General features: G+C 42.4%; 1 protein-coding gene across 5 annotated transcripts in view; it reads left to right on the top strand.

The window, feature by feature from the left end:
• Positions 1 to 22,338, top strand: part of SOCS6 (suppressor of cytokine signaling 6) — a 35,420-nt gene extending 13,082 nt beyond the window's left edge. For 2 of the 5 annotated variants that reach the window (XM_061399545.1, XM_061399548.1), the window contains one exon: positions 16,700 to 22,338. In XM_061399545.1, the coding sequence (XP_061255529.1) occupies positions 16,829 to 18,403 (1,575 nt within the window). In that variant the 5' untranslated portion in view covers positions 16,700 to 16,828 and the 3' untranslated portion in view covers positions 18,404 to 22,338. Of the gene's footprint in view, positions 1 to 2,569; positions 2,914 to 14,558; positions 14,726 to 16,699 lie in introns of all 5 variants that reach the window. The other 3 variants (XM_061399547.1, XM_061399546.1, XM_061399549.1) reach the window with 3 other exon arrangements.
• Positions 22,339 to 22,958: the final 620 nt, after the last annotated feature.

The raw sequence follows: 22,958 nt of genomic DNA, 5'->3' as shown, positions 1-22,958 counted from the left end.
TTGGCTTGTGAAAGATCACTGCTATTTTAATTTGCATTTCTTTGGATTCTTAGAGGGTCAATATTTTTCTCTGAATATGTCGAGCCAATTGGTTATCCCTGTGCAAAAATGCGAATTAATCCCTTCCTCACACATGAGTCAGTACTAACCAAGTATTAACCAAGGACTTACCTGTGAGAGGCAAACCCTTTAATACTTTTCTATAGGAAATAACAGGAGATACCATGCTTTCTGTGTTGAAAGTGTTTCTTAAGACAATAGGAGCAGCGGACAATAAAAGAAAACTTACAGATTCGACTGAAATATGTTGAGAAACTTCAGCTCCTCAGGACACCACAAGAAGAGGAGAAAGTCAAGACACAAGTGCTATACAGTGTAGAAAAAAGAAAGGAGACGATCTGTGTAAACGGACACGGGGCGATTCCTGGGGGTCTGAAACGCACCCGCCTTGTCATAAGTCTTTGTGTTGTGCACATCTAGTTATGCATTTTAATCATTTTCCATATAATAAGGAGAAAAAGAAGAATGTTTAAAAGCCAGCCCATTTTACGTTGCCACCAGCAATGTGGGAGGGTTCCACTTTGTCTCCCTTTTTGCTGACTCTAGGTCTTGCCCGTCTTGGGGTGTGTTGTGGTCCCTCATTGACGTTTTCATTTACATTTTCCTCACCACCAGTAGTGTCAAGCACCTTTTCATGTGCTTACTAGCCAGTTGTATGTCTTTGGTAAAAGGTCTTATTTAAATCTTTTGCCCACTTAAGAACAGGTGGTTTTATCATTCAGTTTTAAGAGTTCTTTATATATTTGTTGTGGCTACAAATCCTTTATCAGACACACAGTAAGCAAATATTTCCTCCCAATCTGTAGCTTCTCTTTTCTCTTAATGATGCATTTTGGAGCACGGAAATTTTTAATTTTCATGAAGTCCCAATGCTTAGTGGTTTTTATGAATAAGTTCTCAGTTGTACGCAGTTAGTTTATCTCTAAAGTGCTGAAATGGTTGCTGTTGACAGTTTGGCCCAGCTTTATAGTTTTTACAGAGGAAAAACTTTATAGATTTTGTAGAGTTTTTCTCTGCTTTTTACAGAGAAGATTTGTCAGTCTCCCTTTCCATCATGCCAGAAGTGGATCCCCCTTGGTACATACTTTTAAATTCTCATTTTCAGATGAGGAAACTGAGGCATAGTGCCCAGGGTCATTAGGCAGTGGTGACTGCAGAGTCTTGCTCAGAACCACAAGGCTTTGTCCTCCCAGCTCCATACAGTGTTAACGCAGTCAGATAAAATGACATGTCATCGGAAACCGGCAACGGTCTGCTCTTGTGTCTGTTGCTTGGCAAATTCCTTTGCAACTTCAGGACAACTGTTAAACATTCTAAGGTTTAGTTTACTCTTCTATAAAATAGAAGTAAAGCTGGAACCTTGAAAATAGGGTTATTCTGACGATTCAGGAAGATTAGTGTGCATTTTTTTATGCACAGTAATCCCCCTGGGGTTGGTGGTTGTAGTGGCGGTGGAAGTAAGTCTACCAGCAGAAGTGATCGCAGTGGGTGACAAGAAGCCTCTGCCTCCTGGAGTGAGCAAGGTCTCTCCTCTCAAGGATGAGCGCGTCATTTGGGCTGTAAATGTGTGTCTTTTACAACCCTTTTGCACATGTTTGCTTACTTACATTCTGCACTAGGATCGAAGGCCCTGGAGGGTCAGGACTTTATCTTTCAACTCTGGTTTGCAGCTCTCTCCTCACACTGGTGGAGGAGTGCAGTGTTTTATCAGTGTGAAGACACGTGTGTGAGCTGGAGTAATAATACCGTAGGAGAGGGAGGCAAAGAGGTGAGCGCAGTTAAGGAGCTTACAGAAACAGTAGTGAGTGGTGAGGACACCTTGTCTGGGGTGAGCTCAGGTCCTGGGGTTGTTAGGCGCCAGGGCTTTCCTCGGTCGGCTGTTTATAGGAGCGGAGCCCTGGGTGAGTCTCAGTGGGAAGCGGAAGACTGAAATGAGAGAGTGAGGTACCGGGGGCGAGACCAGGCCAGGCCTGGGGTGGGGGGGCAGGTGCATCAGGAGTTTGGAAGCTGGGGAGGATTGGAAGCAGTTCAAGAGGGTCCACAGAGATGGGTGATTCAGGAAAGCTGTTGAGACCTTTGACCCTGAGGGCATCAGCGTCCTGCTTTTGTGACCCCAGGTGGCGAAAACACACAGACAAACACTTGTTTACCTAGCCCGTAGGGAGGAGGGAGTGGTGGTGGCTCTGTGTAAAGTAAAACCTGCTCAGTGGTTACCACAAGGTCCTCTGTGGGAAACGTATGTCTCCTTGCAGGTGTGGCTTCCTGATCCCATGTCCTCCGCCTGGATGTGTGGTCACTGATACCTGGAGAGTTTTACTGTATATATTTAGCCATATAAATACACACATGGGATCATATTTGCCTTTTCCTTTGTAGCTTGCCTTTTCCAGTGTCTCCTGGACCCCTTTCTTTATGCATATAATACCCCATCGTGTGGATGGACTGTAACTTACTGAACTAGTTCACTAGCTTTTGACATGTGTTTTCACTGTTGCTCCCTGATATCCAGATCCATTCTACATTTTGACCAGAATGCATTATGCAGCAGAAGTCTCGCGAAGTTTAGATTAAGCGGATCATCCTGCAGAATCAGGGTGTGATTAGAGGCCAGTGCTATGATTTCTGCCTCAGCTTCCCCACTCGTACAGAGCGGGCGTTACTTTTATTCTTGCTGCCTTTAGCCTCAAGCACCTGTATAGCTTAATCTGTGGGCGGCATTTTTAAGGACATCACATTTATGAGCACTTTGAAACCTCACTGCTAACTTGTGTGATGGGCACCAATACCTCTAAGATGACACAGCTGATGAAGCTGGAGCTGGGATGCAGATGACCCGGAGCAGTCTCGCTCCAGGTGAGTGCTTCCTGCTGTGTCAGACTCGGTACTCCTTATGCCTAGAACTAAACTCGCTGGGTTATGAGGATTAAATGAGACGCAGTATATTCCAAGGCTTGGCACATAGTAGGCCAATATGTGGCCTATATTTGCTAATAGTAGGTCATTGGAGATGGAAATGGAAACCCACTCCAGTATTCTCACTTGAAGAATCCCATGGACACAGAAGCCTGGCAGGCCATGGTTCATGGGGTCACAGAGAGTCAGACATGACTGAAGTGACTAAGCACGCCCAGGTGTAGGTCATTAATAGGTAAATGATTAAGTAGTATTAGTTTCTGTTTTTTTTTTTTTTAATTCTCTTCAGCACATCATTTTCCATATGTCCCTGTTTTTGGCATGTATATATATCTAAAAGACAAATTCCTAATAGCATAATTACTTGGCTCAAGCATATGTGAATTCTAAAATTTTGATAAATATTTTCAAGTAATCCTCCACAAGTTGTACCAGTTACACTTGAGCAGTTAGTTAATGGTCAGGGCTAGTTCCCCATGGAGAAGGCAATGGCACCCCACTCCAGTACTCTTGCCTGGAAAACCCCATGGGCGGAGGAGCCTGGTAGGCTGCAGTCCATGGGGTCTCGAAGAGTCAGACACGACTGAGTGACTTCACTTTCAGTTTTCACTTTCATGCATTGAAGAAGGAAATGGCAACCCACTCCAGCATTCTTGCCTGGAGAATCCCAGGGACGGGGGAGCCTGGTGGGCTGCCGTCTATGGGGTCGCACAGAGTCGGACACGACTGAAGCGACTTAGCAGCAGCAGTTCCCCGTACCCTTGCCAGCGTTGTTTTTGATTTAGTTTTTTCAAACTCACCAGTGAAGGATATTATCTTGTTTTGTTTTGAATTTTCTTGTTAGTGAATTTTTAAAGTTAACATATAGTTTCAATCAGTCCGACTCTGCGACCCTATGGACTGCAGCACGCCAGGCTTCCCTGTCCATCACCAACTCCCAGAGCTTGCTCAAACTCATGTCCATCGGGTTGGTGATGCCATCCAACCATCTCATCCTCAGTCATCCCCTTCTACTCCTGCCCTCAGTCTTTCCCACCATCAGGTGGCCAAAGTATTGGAGCTTCAGCATCTGTCCTTCCAATGCATATTCAGGACTGATTTCTTTTAGGACTGACTGGTTTTTCTCCTCGCTGTCCAAGAACTCTCAAGAGTCGTCTCTAGCACCACAGTTCAAAAGAATCAATTCTTCTACGCTCAGCTTTCTTCGTAGTCCAACTCTTACATCCATACATGACTACTGGAAAAACCATAGCCTTGACTAAATGGACCTTTGTTGGCAAAGTAATGTCTTTGCTTTTTAATATCCTGTCTAGGTTGGTCATAGCTTTTCTTTCAAGGAGCCAAGCGTCTTTTAATTTCATGGCTGCAGTCACCATCTGCAGTGATTTTGGAGCCCAAGAAAATAAAGTCTCTTACTGTTTCCCCATCTTATTTGCCATGAAGTGATGGGACTGGATGCTGTGATCTTCATTTTTTGAATGTTGAGTTTTAAGCCAGCTTTTTCACTCTCCTCTTTAACTTTCATCAAGAGGCTCTTTAGTTCTTCTTCACTTTCTGCCATAAGGGTGGCATCATTTGCCTATCTGAGGTTATTGATATTTTTCCCGGCAGTCTTGATTTCAGCTTGTGCTTCATCCAGCGCAGTATTTCGCATGATGTACTCTGCATTATAAGTTAAATAAGCAGGGTGTCAAGATGTAGCCTTGACATACTCCTTTTCTGATTTGGAACCAGTCCGTTGTTCCACGTCCATTTCTAACTGTTGCTTCTTGACCTGCATAAAGATTTCTCAGGAGGCAGGTAAGGTGGTCTGGTATTCCCATCTCTTTAATAGTTTACATTCAGTGAAACTCATCCTTTATAGTGTACAATCTGTTGAGTTTATACAAATACATTCAGTCATGTAGCTACCACCACAATCTCAGTGTATCAGTAGAGTTCCATCTTGCCCAAATTCGTTTAATGTCTTTGTGGTAGATGAGTTGAGAATCTTCTAGGGTGTTAACTGGCCACTTGAATTTGTCTCCTTCTCTTGCTTGCTTGATTTCTCTCTTGCTTGTTTTTTTTACTTTCCTTCGGTCCTTTCTGTGTCAATTTTTCATTTTCATTTATATTTTGCTCATTTGCTTCTAGAACTGTATACCTTTCTCTTGCTGATTGCGAAGAGCATGGTCTATGTGACAGAAATTCATCCTTGGTCATGTGTGTTTACAGGCTTCTCTGATAGCTCAGCGTGTTTTATAAAGAAAAAAACCAAAAAATCTGCCTGCCAACTCAAGTTTGATCCCTGGGTCAGGAAGATCCCCTGGAGAAGGGAATGGCAGCCCACTCCAGTGTTCTTGCCTGGGAAATCCCATGGACAGAGGAGCCTGGTGGCCTTCAGTCCACGGAGGTCACAAAAAAGTCAGGTATGACGTAGAGACTAAACGACAGCAACATGTGTGTTCGCAGTTTTCCTCCAGCTTGTTTTTTGGGCTTATTTGTGCCGTACATTTTCATTGTTAATGTTTGTTGATCTTTTCCTTTATGGAGTCAAGATTTTATGTTATGCATAGAAACTTGCCGTCTTAAGTTTTTTAAGGATTCTTTCAACTTTCATTCATTTGTCTATTTCGTTTGCAAATCTGATCCTTCTGAAATTTATAGTTGCATAAGGAATGAAGTCAAAGTCTTGCTTTCCCCACCATGCTCAAGTGGTTTTCCAGCCTTCTCTCATCGCTTCCTTAGTAACCCGCCTTCTGTCCAGTAGTTCAAGCTGTCTTCCTCGTCACAGACTCCTTCCGTGTGCCGTGTCTGTCTCTTGACTTTGCAGTCCTCCTTCGGGTCTGAGCCCCGGCAGTGCATGGTGATCCTGTGCAGCTCATCCCTTTCATTTGTCCTGTAGCATCTGTCTTGGTTCTCTTTTCATCATTTGTGCGTCTGAGCTCAACATCATCTTGTCAGGTTTCTTGCAAAAACATCATTGATGTTTTCATGGGGTCTTGAACCTAGTATTTTGACAGGATTTAACTGTTTTATTGAAGAACATAATGTGTCTTTAGGTCTTTTATGCTCCCTTCTGAGGAGTTTGAGAATTTTTTTCATAAAGTTAGGGACATTTAAAAAATTAATTTCATCTTTTTTTTTTTTTCCCGTGGGTGTGCATGTGTTCCCCATCCTGACCCTCCATCTTTTAAAAACCATTATAAGTAGAATCTAGTCTTTTATTATATTTTCTTATCAGCTTTTTAAAAAATATAGAATTAGTAGTGATTTTTATGTGTACATTTTTTAAGTAGTTACTTGACTGAATTTTCTTCCCCCCCGCAATAGTTTTTCAGCTGCATCTGTTGTGTTTCCAAGTATTCATTCAGTCATGTCATTTGTGAATAATGACAACTTGTTTCCTCCTTTCCAATATTTATGCTTCTTACTGTTGACAGATTAACTGGCTACTCAGTTAAAATAATGCTAATTAATAGTATTGATAATTGGCGTCCTTGTTGTCACCTGTCAGCATTTATTCATTATGGTTCATAATTTTGTTATAGTTATTGTGTTAAATGTCCATCTGTTTCTATTCTGCAAAGACTACTTTTGAGGCGAATCAAGAATTAATGTAATTTTTTTCAAATCTTTCTTGTTATTTACAGCTGTGATCATAATATTTCTTCTTGATCTATGGTAGATTATGTTAGTAGATTTACAAATACACAGTCATACCAGCAAACCTTGGATGTATCTTACTGAGTTGTTTCCCCCCACCACTCTCAATGTTTGCTGATATTTAGGAGTTCTATTTTGGTATTCATAAGTTAGATTTGGTGTTTTTTTTTTTTTAATTTGTTGTCTTAGTCCAGTTGTGGTATCAATGTTCTTTTGACTTCAAAAATAAATTTGGGAGCCATTCTTTTCCCTCTCTGCCCTGAAGTAGTTGAGTGAGTATTGGACGTGGTTTAGTATTGGAATACTGGACGTATGTCTTCAGTGACTTGTCACTTTTTCTCCTCAGGGGAAGAGAAGGCCTTGGTAGTTCATGGGTCCTTTCTCAAGTTCTTTGACAGCTGTCAGCCTCTTTTGGGTTCCTGCCTCCTCTGATAGAATTTGGTGTAATAATATATATTAGCCATAAAATTTTGCATTTCATCTGAGTTTCAGCTTAATTTTCATAGCATCTCCACATACTCTTACATATTTTGATTTCTTATAGATTTATTGTTAACTGCTCTTTCCATTCGGAGAAGGCAATGGCAACCTACTCCAGTACTCTTGCCTGGAAAATCCCATGGACACAGGAGCCTGGTGGGCTGCAGTCCATGGGGTCGCTAAGAGTCTAACATGACTGAGTGACTTCACTTTCACACATTGGAGAAGGAAATGGCAACCCACTCCAGTGTTCTTGCCTGGAGAATCCCAGGGACGGGGGAGCCTGGTGGGCTGCAGTCTATGGGGTCGCACAGAGTCGGACACGACTGAAGCGACTTAGCAGCAGCAGCAGCAGCAGCTCTTTGCATTTCTATTTTGTGTAAATCCATTTTCCCCTTTTTCCTGATTCTCACAGTCAGTTGTCATTACCATATGCCTTTTTTCAAAAGTTCTTTTCTGTTAGAGGATCTTTTCTGAAAATAATTAGTATTGATATTTACTAGTTCATTGAAAAACTGCATGAAAGTATGTACTCTTGTACTTTTGAACATTTTATGTTAAATTAAAAGAAGTAAATATGCACTCTTTGTTTCCAAGTGTAGGACCAATGTCTTTCTTTAAATATTCAGTGACTAAAGTTGGTTTGAATTATGTCATCTCTGGCTTTACATAATGCGTCATCTATGATTTTCCAGTTTGGCACTTAACTTTTAAGTAAAATTAGAAGTTAATCACATTTGCAAAGCAGTCTTCATACAAAGGCCTAGATTTTTTTTTTTCTTTTTTTTTTTTAAGGTACTGTTTTCATAGTTCTTTAGAGTGGTTTTGTTTACATCTAATTCCACAGAAAAAAATTTTAGCTGTCTGCATTTATTTAGTGTTTACAAATCAATTAACTTTTTTTTTTTATAAAAAGAACTTAAAAAGAATCTTAAGTTTAGCAAAGTTTGGATGAATGTCAGCAGTGCCCAGGAGGTTTTTCAGGTATTGGGGTCCAACTAGTGACCAAGTGATGGTGCTCGCGATGTAAAGCAGTAAATGAGCAGATGTAATACAACTGGTAAAAAATATAACATACGACTGGAGTTTTAAAAACCAGCTCTGAAAGTCGTTTTATTCTTATAGTTGGGTGTATCCCCTTCATATTTACTGTTGCAACAAGCACTGGGCCCTAAATTCCGTGGCATCTCATTTACATTGGCCATTACCCTTCTTTTCTTTTTTATTGGTCTGTTCCTTTCTCTCATTTCTGATTCTCCCTTCATGGAAAGGCTTTAGTATCTGGTGTTTATTTTCCCTTGTTTTAGATAAAGGTGATGACAGGTAGCGAGCTGACAGGTTCAGGAGCAGGGAGTGGGATCCAGGGCACTGACCTGGACGGGCATGAGCCATAGCATGCGGGAAGACCGGCTGGGTGTTGACCTGCAGAGAGAGATTTACAACGGTGAACCAGCCTCCTGTCTTGCTGATTTTTTATGTGGATGCTTTGCCTACATTTAAAGTCTTTCTCTTTTAAACTGTCTTCACAGATAGTTTTAACTTATCAATCCTCAAAATATGGTCTGTGGATCTCCTTTCATCATAATGCTAAAACATTATTTGCCTTTTCCACTGTTTTTGCCATTTCTGCTGAGGGTGCAAAAGTGCCGTGAATAAAAATGATGGTGCCTGTTCACAAACAAGGCTGGGGCACCAACTGTGATAGTATTAAACTTTCATGATGGCCATATGTTCTTCACCTCCAACCACTTGTAAGAAGATTCCAGTTACATTTAAGAATGTCATTGATATAGCTATAAAAATTATTAATTTTATCAAATTTTGACCCTGAATACACATCTTTTTAAAATGCTTATGATGAATTGGAAGTGTGTAGAAAGCACTTTTACCACATACTAAAGAAGGCGTCCACAGGGAAGCCTTGTGTGAGCAATTGACTTAATTAGCTGCTTTGTCATGATGCACTGCTTTTACCTAAAAGAACAATCGACAGATATGCTTAATCATCTTGAGTGTTTAGTAGACGATTTCTCATAAATGGTTAAAGTACAGCCTTTCACTTCACTGACAGTGTTGTTGCCCACGTTAAATTCAAGCTTTCAAGCAAAAATCAACTGCAAAACTTCTTCTACCTACCACTCTTGGCTTCGCAGCTTCACAATACTTAAAGACTTTGCTTTTGAGATCAGTGGTGATAATAATTTTTTCATATTGTATGATGAAATAACTAATACATGATGTTAAAAACTCAGGAATGTGTAAAAGAGTCATTCAAAGTGTAACCTAGACCAATAGATTTAAATGTAATAGAGTAAAAAAAGTGATATGGCTGTAGATTTCTCAGCAATCAGATCAGATCAGATCAGTCACTCAGTTGTGTCCCGCTCTTTGCGACCCCATGAATCGCAGTACGCCAGGCCTCCCTGTCCATCACCAACTCCCGGAGTTTACTCAGACTCACGTCCATCAAGTCAGTGATGCCATCCAGCCATCTCGTCCTCTGTCATCCCCTTCTCCTCTTGCCCCCAATCCCTCCCAGCATCAGTCTTTTCCTATGAGTCAACTCTTCGCATGAGGTGGCCAAATTACTGGAGTTTCAGCTTTAGCATCATTCCTTCCAAAGAAATCCCAAGGCTGATCTTCAGAATGGACTGGTTGGATCTCCTTGCACTCCCTTGGACTCTCAAGAGTCTTTTCCAACACCACAGTTCAAAAGCACCAATTCTTTGGCGCTCAGCCTTCTTCACAGTCCAACTCTCACATCCATACATGACCACAGGAAAAACCATAGCCTTGACTAGACGAACCTTTGTTGGCAAAGTAATGTCTCTGCTTTTCAATATGCTATCTAGGTTGGTCATAACTTTCCTTCCAAGGAGTAGGCGTCTTTTAATTCATGGCTGCAGTCACCATCTGCACTGATTTTGGAGCCCAGAAAAATAAAGTCTGACACTGTTTCCACTGTTTCCCCATCTATTTCCCGTGAAGTGATGGGACCGGATGCCATGATCTTCGTTTTCTGAATGTTGAGCTTTAAGCCAACTTTTTCACTCTCCACTTTCACTTTCATCAAGAGGCTTTTTAGATCCTCTTCACTTTCTGCCATAAGGGTGGTGTCATCTGCATATCTGAGGTTATTGATATTTCTCCCGGCAATCTTGATTCCAGCTTGTGTTTCTTCCAGTAGAGGGTTTCTCATGATGTACTCTGCATAGAAGTTAAATAAGCAGGGTGACAATATACAGCCTTGACGAACTCCTTTTCCTATTTGGAACCAGTCTGTTGTTCCATGTCCAGTTCTACCTGTTGCCTCCTGACCTGCATACAAATTTCTCAAGAGGCAGATCAGGTGGTCTGGTATTCCCATCTCTTTCAGAATTTTCCACAGTTTATTGTGATCCACACAGTCAAAGGCTTTGGCATAGTCAATAAAGCAGAAATAGATGCTTTTCTGGAACTCTCTTGCTTTTTCCATGATCCAGAGGATGTTGGCAATTTGATCTCTGGTTCCTCTGCCTTTTCTAAAACCAGCTTGAACATCAGGAAGTTCACAGTTCACATATTGCTGAAGCCTGGCTTGGAGAATTTTGAGCATTACTTTACTAGCGTGTGAGATGAGTGCAGTTGTGCGGTAGTTTGAGCATTGTTTGGCATTGCCTTTCTTTGGGATTGGAATGAAAACTGACCTTTTCCAGTCCTGTGGCCACTGCTGAGTTTTCCAAATTTGCTGGCATATTGAGTGCAGCACATTCACAGCATCATCTTTGAGGATTTGGAATAGCTTAACTGGAATTCCATCACCTCCACTAGCTTTGTTCATAGTGATGCTTTCTAAGGCCCACTTGACTTCACATTCCAGTATGTCTGGCTCTACGTCAGTGATCACACCATCGTGATTATCTAGGTTGTGAAGATCTTTTTTGTACAGTTCTTCTGTGTATTCTTGCCATCTCTTCTTAATATCTTCTGCTTCTGTTAGGTCCATACCATTTCTGTCCTTTATCGAGCCCATCTTTGCATGAAATGTTCCTTTGGTATCTCTGATTTTCTTGAAGAGATCCCTAGTCTTTCCCATTCTGTTGTTTTCTCCACAATACTGACTTTTAAGAAACTATCCCTTGACTTTGTTCTGTTAGCGCAAGAAGACCACCCACAGTTACACGGAAGGTGATTAAAGTACCCTGCCTTTTCCAGTTCTGCTTCTATCAGAGGTTGGGTTTTCTTCTTCTACTTTAAGACAACATATTGTAACACATTCAGTGCAAACACCGACGAGAGTCCAGTTGTCTTAATATAGTCGGATGGGAAAAGATTTACAATCGTGTAAAACAGTGCCTCTTCTCTCTGAATTTTAGTTCTTTGGGAAAACGTATCTATTTTTCTTGAAAACTGGTTTATGTTATCGTGTAATGAGTACATTGTCATTTTAAATGAATTAATATTTTTAAATCTCAGTTTTAATTTCTAATGTAATAGGGTTTAAAGAAAAGCTTTCAGATTTCCCAGAGCAACTGACTATTAAGAAATGATTTCTGTATAATCTACATAGACAAGAGCTTTTTGTAATCTTCAGTAATGTTTAAGAGGGCAGAGAGGTCCCGAGACCCGAAAGTTTGGGAACCACTGACTTAAGCGCTAGCACGACCAGCAGGGCCGCTGTCAGAGGAGAAAATGTGTGTTTTGGCGCCAGCAGCTGGCTTTAAGGTCTGGATCTGCTGTTTTTCCTAGAGGCAAGTTATCTAATCTGTTGAGGCAAATTTTATCTCTCTAGTTTCCTTACTTGTAAAAATTGACAGCAATAAAGCTGTTTTGTTCGTTGAAGGTTTAGGTAGTTGTTTTGATGTTGTCTTTTAAAAGTTTTTTCATTAGGTGTTAAAATGCCAAGCATGACTACCACCACTCATTTCTTTAAAAAGAGACTGTGAAATTATTTGAAGATATTATCTTCTGCCTGGGTGGCGTATTCACATCTAAAACTTCCCCTTGAACCTTTATGCACATTTTCAATGTGAACCTTTATTCACATTTTGGGTTGGCCAAAAAGTTTGTTCAGGTTTTCTTGAGAGCGCTTATGGAAAAACCTGAGTGAACTTTTTGGCCAAGCCAATACATGTGTAAACTTAAAATTTTACAATTAGAAAAGCAGTGAAACTAATTCAGAACATTTACTTAGGCATGATGAGACAGATGGTAGTCCTATAAAAAGATGGCATATATTTTTGGAAGTGCAAACAGAAAAACAGATACTCTTAAAAATTCCAGAGTAATCTTTGCCTAGAAAATGAAAGGAAAAGATAAAAGACCATATGGCCTGATAGAACTTTGTGTAGTTTCTCATGTTTGGGATTGAATTTTGTTTATTGAATGTTATTATTAAGTTGCATATGGATTTATAGTTGAAAAAAGGAATTGTCATCAAGTGGATAATTACCAAGTAATTTTACTGTAGTTATCAGTGTTGTTTTCTGTGAAATGGATGCGACAGTGGGAAGCAGAGACATTTCAACCACAGACCTGGTAGTTAGTGTTAGTCGCTCAGTTGTACCCGACTATTTGCGACCCCATGGACCGCAGCACACCAGGCTCTTCTGTCCGTGGGATTTTCCAGGCAGGGATACTGGAGTGGGTTGCCATTTCCTTCTCCAGGGGAACTTCCTGACCCAGGGATCGAACCCGGGTTTCCTACACTGCAGGCAGATTGTTTACCATCTGAGCTACGAGGGAAGCCAGACCTAGTGAGGGTGAGTTAAAAACGATACTTGCACATCCGAGTCAGTTACTGATTCTGCTGCTGAGGCAGTTGAATACATCAGCATCAAGTCGTCTGTCACTGTGGACCTTTCCTTTGAGGGTTCTCGCTCATTTTACTTTGTTGTTTATTCAGCAGTTATCTGTGGCGTGCCTTCTTTGGGCTAGATCCATGATGGGTGCTGGGATAACACGCTGAGAAAAAAATGGACACTAGTCTCTGCTTTTGTGTCAGTTATAGCCTTCTGGGGTCATAGGTATTAATCAAGTAATTATACAAATAGATGTAAGCATACATCCCAGATGGAAATTCGAAGCTGGAGAGGTGTGCAGTGTCCTCAGATCCCCTAATTGGAGGATTTCACCTAATCAGGAAGAGCAGTTTATACTCCCTGAGGAATTGACAGATGAGCTGAGGTTCCAAAGGAATTAGTCAAAGAGGAGAAGGAAAACAGAAACAGTTCAGGTCCAAGGAGCAGTATGTTAAAAAGTTCTGTGTTGAGTGAGAATATGGTGAATATGAATGGAGCAGAAATCACCCAGGACAGCCAGACAGTGTAGAACTTTATTGACTGTGTTAAGGAGCTGTGTAACCTTTCCCTATGATGATGAATTACCTCTTGAGGTGAGGTGAGAGGGAAGTGGAGGTGGGCGGGGTGTCTGATCACCATACCTCCTGGGCTCCTGCCACAGTCCTGGATACCTGGGACACATCAGTGAGTGGAAGAGGAGAGGGTAACAGAGAGCCTGTTAAAGCAAGACACTTCTGTTGTCCTGGGTAAGAAGGTTTGTGATGTAGCCTGAATGGCATGATCAGGGCAGGTCTCATCGAGACAGTGACATTGGGAAGACTTGACCGAAGCTGGGGGCGGGGGTGGTTGTATGACGTTTGCAGCCAGCTCCCAGGCCCTCAGTGGCAGCGTGTTTACAGTGTTCTCAGAGCACCGGGAGGCGAGTGAAGAGAGCCCGGGAGGAACGGGGTGAGGACAGGAGCCTCAGCCCCTGTTGTCCTTCACTGAGGGAGCTGAGAAGCTGTTTCAGATTGTCATTGTCCTGCAGCAGGGCAGGCAGGATATGGGGAGACCGGGGTGCCTGTGGGCAGGATCAGGCAGTCCAGATCCTGCTGCAGATTCTCTCCTAGTCAGGCCTCCTTTCTGCATCGTGTTCTGGATCTTTCTTCATCTTCTGGACTTCCTTTTCAGGACTTAACCTCCTTGTTCATCTCTGAAGCTTGGACTTACAGCATGTGGCACGTGCCGTGGGTGTTTTCCCTCCAGCCCTGGGACGAGTCTGTGTGTGTTCCTCGCTGCATTAACTGTGTCTGCACACACACGTTTCTAGTGATTAGTATGTCTGTAACTGGTGGACCTAGAAGGGTTGCAACTGCAGCTGTTTCCTGCCAGAACTGAGGCTGATTAATGTCAGTAAAATTATGTCACAAAATTGGGACGTTATGAAGAATTACTTGCAAATGGAAGTTAGCTGTGAATAAAACCTCTACATGCAATTGACTCACATTTGAGTCTCTCCAGTGCTTATATGTTGAACTTGAGCTCTCCCTGCCCATCCATTGTTAGAAAATTTTAGAGGCAACATGGCCTGCTGGGGAAGCTTGGATAGCCCTCCCTGAGAGCTCCAAATGACTCCAGGCGATTGTTTTTAACATTTTAATATCTTACATTTTATTCAGAAATGGTTTATCTGTTTTTCAGATGAGTCAGTTTTCCATTACGGCTTGGCAGAGGATATTGACTGGTTCCCTGTGCTCTGTGCCACACAGTAGGGCCTTGTTTATCCTTTATGTATGTAACGGTTGACATCTGCCAACTCCAGCCTCCCAGTCTGTGCCTCCCCACCCTCCACCCACAGGCAACCACAGGTCTGTTCTCTGTGTCTGTGAGTCTTTCTGTTCCACAGATAGGTTCATTTCTGTCATATTTTAGATTCCATGTATGTGTGATATCATACGGTATTTGTCTTTCTACTTCTGGTTTACTTCACTTAGTATGATAATCTCCAGTTGCATTCACGTTGCCACAGATGGTGTTATTTTGTTCTTCTTTAATGGCTGAGTAGTATTCCATTGTGTTTATAAACCTCATCTTCTTCACCCATTCATCTATTGATGAACATTTAGGTTATTTCTATGTCTTGGCTGTTGTGAATAGTGCTGCTATCAACATAGGGTGCATGTATCTTTTTGAATTAGAGTTTTCTCTGGATATGTGCCCAGGAGTGGGATTGCTGGATCATATGGTAATTCTATTTTTAGTTTTCTAAGGAACCTCCATACTGTTTTCCATAGTGGCTGTACCAATTTGCATTCCCACCAGTGGTGTAGGAGAGGGTTCCCTTTTCTTTGCATCCTCTCTGCTGCTGCTGCTGCTGCTAAGTCGCTTCAGTCGTGTCCGACTCTGTGCGACCCCCAAGACAGCAGCCCACCAGGCTCCCCCGTCCCTGGGATTCTCCAGGCAAGAACACTGGAGTGGGTTACCATTTCCTTCTCCAATGCATGAAAGTGAAAAGTGAAAGTGAAGTCGCTCAGTCGTGTCCGACTCTTGGCGACCCCGTGGACTGCAGCCTACCAGGCTCCTCCGTCCATGGGATTTTCCAGGCAAGAGTACTGGAGTGGGGTGCCATTGCCTTCTCCGCACATCCTCTCTAGCACCTGTTATTTGTAGAGGTTTTAATGATGGCCAGTCTGAGGAGTATGACCTGGTACCTCGTTGTAGTTTTGATTTGCTTTTTTTTTAATAATAGAGAGCCGAACTAACGTTTTATACCATTCATAGAAAGCCGATGGGGCCTAACCCACTAGGTCAAGCTTTAAGTGTAGTGGGTTTACCTGCTTGGGTTTGGGAGATGTTGGGGTAACACTCCAGACACACCAGACATAATCCATTTTGGATACTGAGTCATTGATTTAGTTTATCAAGAATTTGCTGGTTTTCAGTTATTATTATAAATGGTACTTTCTTTACAGCATTCCTGTTTTGGGGGCTAAACATGTTTGTTTTCTCCTTGTATTCACGGCCTCTAGTTTTATGGATATTGGTAATTAAGTTTTCTTAATCTCTGTAAATTGATGGTCGGTTTTTTTGGTGGACAAAATTGGATTTGTTGCTAGTGAGCCAGAAAATGATCACTTAACACAGAGAGGTTTTTGTTAGTCTTCACATCACCATTTTCTGCCTGTTAAGACTAATAATGCAGTTTCTCCTACTGTGAAGAACTGTACTTGTTGTTACGGGTGTCCCTTGCAGGTGAAAGTGCCTGTCTTGGGAGGTCTGGGCTGGCGGGGCTCTGGGATCATGCAGGTGGACAGACCCTGTTCTCAGTAGACTCGTGGCCATGGAGGGCATGTCTAGGCTTTCCCCAGACAACTTGTCACAGATTATGGACTTCCTTTAATTCATTTTTACAGCTGTTTAAAGATTTAAAAATACACCTAGGTTGTTGAAGAATCGGTTGGGCTTGTTATGGACGTGGTGCCTTGTTTGCTGAGTGTTGGATGTCTGCAGGACACAGGCTGGTGGCTGGGACGGTGTGGGTCATTGTGAAAAGGGTGACTGACTCAGGAAGGACAGGCACGTGGACCATAATTAGGGTTAAATCAAAGCGAGGTGCAGGGAGAAAAGGATTAGGGTTTGTTCCTGAAGCACTATCACATGTTGGTCAAATAGGCAGTGTTCTACTGTGCTGCGTGAAATGGGGGAAAAAAATCTGTCCAAATGGAGCTTACCTTCTTATACTTAGGCATCCTTGTTCAGAAGCTGAAGAATTAAAACTAAGACTTGTTGTGGAGACATTATTTAATGTGACCTTTTAAATTTTTTTTTTTTTTTTTTTTTAGACAGTGACTCTAGAGGGGTAATGAAGCTGGGAAAACGCATGGATGCAGCCTCGCCTGCAGCCTTCCCAGATGTTCGCGGATAATCTCCCCGAGAGAAATTGAGCCCCTCGGATCAGGTAGCTCGTCAGAATGAAGAAGATCAGCCTTAAGACCTTCCGGAAATCTTTCAATTTGAGTAAGAGCAAAGAAGACGCAGAATTCATGGTCGTACAACAGCCAGCACTAGCCGGCGACTTTGGCAAAGAGGAGTCCTTGTTCGGGAGCTGCTACGGGAAGGAGATGGCCGGCTGCGAGCTGCACGGCGAGGACGAAAAGGGCGGCGGCAAGAACCGGGCCAAGAGCGAGAGCCTCATGGGCACGCTGAAGAGGCGGCTGAGCGCCAAGCAGAAGGCCAAGGGCAAGGGGGGCGCGGCGGCGGGGGGCGCGGCGGATGAGGACACCTTCTCGTCGTCGTCGGCGCCGCTGGTGTTCAAGGACGCGCGGGCGCCGCGGCCCATGCGCTCCACGTCACTGCGCAGCCACCACTACAGCCCCACGCCCTGGCCGCTGCGGCCCACCGCCTCGGAGGAGACGTGCATCCGGATGGAGGTGCGGGTCAAGGCGCTGGTGCACTCGCCCGGCACAGGCCCGGCTCTCAACGGCGTGCGCAAGGACTTCGGAGAGCTCCGCCCGGCGGCCGAGCCCGCCTGCCCGTGCCCGGAGCCACCCGCCGCGCCCGGGAGCCCGGCGCCTGTGGCTGGGGACCTGCGCCTGCGTCTGGGCGAGCACGTGCCTGTGGTCCTGGGCCTGCTGCCTCAGGACTACCTCCCGTACACCGTGCCTTTGGACGGCTCCTCCCCGATGGAGGTCTCGGCCGTCCCGCCGCCCCCGGCCGCCGGGGGCCCCTGCCCCGCCCGCCGCGACGAGGACGCCGGGCGCCCAGCGCCCGAGCTCTTCGGCGACCCGCCGGTGGGCGGCCTGCTGGCGGGCCCCGCGGCGGGGGTGCTGCCGAGCCCTCGGGCGGGCCCTGACGACGGCCCCCCCCTCTCCCCGCTGCTACCTCCGCTGCAGACCGATCCGAGCCAAAGGACCTTCACCGGGCTGGCCGGCCCGGATGCCCACGCGGCCGACAGCGTGCGCTGCCACTTGAATTTTGACCCCACCTCAGCTCCCGGGGTGGCCAGGGTGTACGACTCGGTGCAGAGCAGCGGCCCCCTGGCGGTGACCAGCCTGACGGAGGAGCTCAAGAAGCTGGCCAAGCAGGGCTGGTACTGGGGGCCCATCACGCGCTGGGAGGCAGAGGGCAAGCTGGCCAACGTGCCCGACGGCTCCTTCCTGGTGCGGGACAGCTCAGACGACCGCTACCTGCTCAGCCTGAGCTTCCGCTCGCACGGCAAGACCCTGCACACCCGGATCGAGCACTCGAACGGCCGGTTCAGCTTCTACGAGCAGCCGGACGTAGAGGGGCACACGTCCATCGTGGACCTAATCGAGCACTCCATCAGGGACTCGGAGAACGGCGCCTTCTGCTACTCGCGCTCGCGCCTGCCGGGCTCCGCCACCTACCCGGTGCGGCTCACCAACCCGGTGTCGCGCTTCATGCAGGTGCGCTCGCTGCAGTACCTGTGCCGCTTCGTCATCCGCCAGTACACCCGGATAGACCTGATCCAGAAGCTGCCCCTGCCCAACAAAATGAAGGATTACCTACAGGAGAAGCACTACTGACAGGACCGCAGCCCGGCATCGTGCACTTTGGGAGTGAGAGAGAGAGACTGAGATACAGTTTACAGACTCTTCATCGCCATCAGAATCTTTTGCTGCCATATTCTTTATTTCAGTTTTATGTGTAAAAGAGTGTCCAGTCCATTTAGGGGTGGGGAACCGTCCGCGAGGTGTCTTGGGTTCATTTTCGTTCTTTACAAAAGGGAAGTCTGGAGGTTAGAGGAGGTGTGAAGTCTCTTCCATCAGCGCGCAGAATAATCACAATGTGAATGATCAGATTCTCCTTACCACCCACCCCCAGTCCTTTGCTGCTATCCACTGTGATTTTATGCATTAAAAGCACATTTCATGTGTATCCAATCCTGAGTAAAGTTGAATGAAACTTGCAGAATGAACCTGTTATGTCTCTCTTTCAGTGGCCCATCTTCAAAGATAGTGTTGAGTCAGCATAGCTATGTGATTAATCACAAGAGTTTACACCGACACTGAAAATGATTTTTAATTTCATGCTCTACAAAGGTTTATTTACAATTGTGAACTGACATAACCTTGGGTAATGGAAGGCAGGTCTGCGACATATCTTTCTGCCACATTTGTTTCTAAATTATGTTTGAGGTTGTGCTGTCTTTTGGTTCTGAGAAGCTGGATTTTTCTGTTGCCTTCATTTTCATCTTGTGGTTTGTCTGTTTTTAATAAATGGCCTTACATTAAAAAGTTGTAAAGAAATGTATACCACCAATTTAAAAATTGTTGCCTTTTCTGTCATTAAACTCTGGTACAAATTGGCATAACGTATAAAGACCTATGGAACTAGAACTATTAAAGAAATTATTAGATGACCTTAGTTTCCTGTGATAAGCAATTTTTTGTTATCTATACTTTGCTCTGGTAAAATGTTTTATCTGTAATTTCTTTAGCTTAGACAACATTTTCTTGGGTGAACTTGATGTAGAAATGCTTTTCATAAATGGACTAGATCCTCTTGCAACATTAAAGTCTATATAGAGTTTTAAATTGATCTGAATAGAAAGAAAATGTTTTAAAGTTAGGTTTATATTTTTCTTTTATGTATTCACCATTAAAACGTGCTAGATTTAACACTTCCTTCCCCCACCAAAAAAAAAGCAACAAAACCAAAAAATCCCAGTGACTTTAGTTTAAAAATTGTGGAAATTGTGGCGCACCGTGTAACAGAAGTGTTAATACCGAATCAGGTGGGTGCGTTTGCCTACCATATATACTGCCGTTTATCCATAGGGTTTCTATTTTTTATTTAGCCAAGTCTTAAGTAAATTAGCATCACTAATTTTTTCATCTCTTTTGATTCAGTCCTTTGCGGGGTGAGGGTAGTATGTTATATCCAATACTTTTTAGTTATTTTGAAATGCAGTGCTTATTCACTGCAGATTCTTTAGTGTTTTGAAATTGTTCCATCCAGAAGATGTTTCTAGCTACATAACTTTAAAGGAAATGTTTCCTCTTCCAATGAAACATGTAATTTAAGACATTTCTTCCTTTTCCTATCTCTTATCCTCATTAAAAAAAACAAACAGAGTAAAGGTCTTAGGTCAAATTTAATAGCTTTGTCATCCAGACATATCAGTATCCCCATTTTTTTTTCTGTTGTTTTTTTTTTTTTTTTTTTTTAGAGTCAGCTGAGAATTACCAAGAAAAGGCCCAGTGTATTAATACCTGTGTTATGGTATTTGACTTAAAGGGGAAAAGGTACTTAATTTTGGTGGAATGTTTGATTGTACCTTGTTGCAAAGACTCCTCTTTCATTTTCTGATATGTTTTCACCTAATAAGATTGAATATGGAGTATACTGTAATAATATAATTTAAGTGTTCATTATAAGCTATTTGGATTAAGAACTATTACAGAGTTGTAAACTTGTTATCAAATTAATGCAAGACATTTAAACTATTTTTTTGCAAAACTATTTATTTTTAAACAATTTAAAATATATCTAGGGTGAGTTAAAAGTCCCTGTGCATCTATATTAGATGGCAGGTATTGTCACAGAGTCACTGTGTGTTAATAATAAGTGTTGAGATGGCTTCTCCGTGTTTCTAGAAGCATTGACATGTACTCTTTGTGAGACCGTGGTGCACAGAGGTCTTTGGACTGCCCTGAACCCTGTCTTATGTGGGCATAGCCTGTTCCCCACACCTTCTTCATGATAACCATGTTTTTAAGATTGAGCCATTTGGTTTCAAGTTAAGATCATTCTGATTTCCATATAAATGTCTTGAAAATTGTATTTTGTGTTTTTATGGAGGGCAAGTCTTGATACTGTTCTAATTCAGAAAGCCAATTCGTAGTGTGCTTCTGTATGTTCATAATATAAAATTCCTTTAAGTAAAATGCCCTATTCTAATCCAGTTTCAGATTTCTAGGGTCTGATAGTGTATCAATAAAATTAAAAGTGTTTGCAAAGAAATCATTTACAAACAGAGAGGAATATCGCAATGTTTTTTGCTTTTGTTTAGGGAACCATTTGGCCGAGGCAGCACAACATAATGTGAACAATTGGCTTTATAGGCTAGTAAAACGGTCTGGTTAAAAATGGAAAGGAGAAAAAGAGAAGTCTTCATCCTGTAGTTTTTGTGCAGGTAGCATTTGGGTGAATTTCTGGATTCTGCTGAATGGTGGCTTAGATGACATGGATGCTGCTTGTAAGTGATTTCTTCAATGTTTGCTTCTGAAAATCTGAGCTCAAGGCAAGAGAAAGAACACAGGAAAGCTGTATCCTTCTGCCGTATGAAATGAATCAGAGTTGCTTTTTATCAAATATCTCATCCCAGAAACATGATGGAAGCCAGAAGCTATTTCCAGGCTTCCTAGGACACTATTGTGCTTTTTTTTATTTTTATTTTTTACAAATAATAAGAAAGCATAGAAAGTACTTGAAAAAGTCTCCTTTCTCTAAGGAAAACTGTGCCCCATTTTGGTGCAATAATCTGAAAATTTTAGAAGGTCAAAAAATGTCACAGGAAACGATCATAGAATTTAAAATAGTTTTTAAGGAAACCAGCTACACAGGGCAACCATCTTGCTGTTAAAAGAAATCATGCCAAAAGGCTAAACCATTGGAATATAGGAAATATAACCCAAGTACAATATACAGGATAATTTCTGAGCCAGTATTACTAAAACAGGATAAAAGTTACTGACATCTTCAGTAGGTTATATTCAGTGTCCCTGCTAGTGCTACCAGTCCGAATCTCTTTCTTAACAATGCTTTCAGAAATGCCAATTTTGATCATTGTACAGTTCCCATTGTATATGAGAGAGATTTGCTTTATGAATGATTCAAAATAATCCGTTTTAAATCTTCATGGCTTTTCATCCAATGTGAAGTCTTAATTTGAAATCACACTACCAGCAATAGACAGTTACGTTGAAAACTCTAATAAGGAACACTTGCCAGTTCCATAAGTAACTTTAAAATTCTAAAACAAAGATTGGTACGCTAGTGATCACAAATTCGGTTTAATACTTTTTTAATCCTGTAAAGATTTTTTATAAACATCCTTTTTATTAATCAGTCATAACATGGCAAATGTGTAGTTGCTGTTTCTGAAAAGTGATCCAAGCTCTACTTCCAGAGATGATGAAAAATTCTTATAGAATTTTGTACTAAGTATACGTGTTGGGTTAAAGAAATTTTATAGTCGTCAGAGTGCCATGGAATTAATAACTGCAATCCAGATTGCTGTAGTTTACACTTTTTCTGTATGTTTCGAATCAGGTGTGTTCCATTTGTACTGAGAACACCACAGAATGAATTATCCAAAGTCCATTGATTTTAATACGTGTTTTGGTTTGTAAACAAACTATAGTAATTTCTTGCACATTTTTGGAGATTAATCGTATAAAGAATTTATGTATCTGCTTCTAGATACAACATGTAAATAAAAATTTCGTTCACAAGATCTGCCTTGTGGTCTATTTAATAATCAGATGCAGAGTTTGACTTGTAATTGGTATAGGGCTAACTAGATTATTTCTGGATGTCCCATAAACTGGGCAGAGACTGGAGGTAGGGACCAACAAGTTTTAGTAAAACAGGAAAAGTGAAATGGTGACAGGGAGACAGCCAGTGTTGCTAATATCCTAAAGCCTTCAGCACAAAGGCTGGAGCCAGTTGGCAGAACATTGCAAAACAAAGACTAATTAAAATGAACACAGTAATAATAAAACTTCTCTTAACAGAATGTTAGGCCAAATGATAAAAAATGTTTGGATTTTGACATTTAAAAAATATGCCCCTTATTACTTCATGGTATTCAATAGAATCAGCTGATCTTTCTGTAGGAGTTACTTAAAAATCCTTTCATAGACAATGATATCTAATAGCCACTGAGTTGCCTTATATGTTTTGAAGTTCTTAAAACACCACATCGGGTTGAACGTTCACTTGAAAATTTGTCGTTCAGTTACGTTTTAACAGGTCTTTTATCCTGGCTAATACAAAGATAAAGTTTTAAATGACCTGGTTGAGAATATATCACAAATTTTGACTTTCATAGAATGCAAATAATGTCTTGTTCTA

This window comes from Bos javanicus, chromosome 24 (genome assembly GCF_032452875.1).
Source record: "Bos javanicus breed banteng chromosome 24, ARS-OSU_banteng_1.0, whole genome shotgun sequence".
Taxonomy (NCBI): domain Eukaryota; kingdom Metazoa; phylum Chordata; class Mammalia; order Artiodactyla; family Bovidae; genus Bos; species Bos javanicus.
The sequence above is the reverse complement of the archived record's forward strand: the minus strand, read 5'-3'. Positions and strand labels throughout refer to the sequence as shown.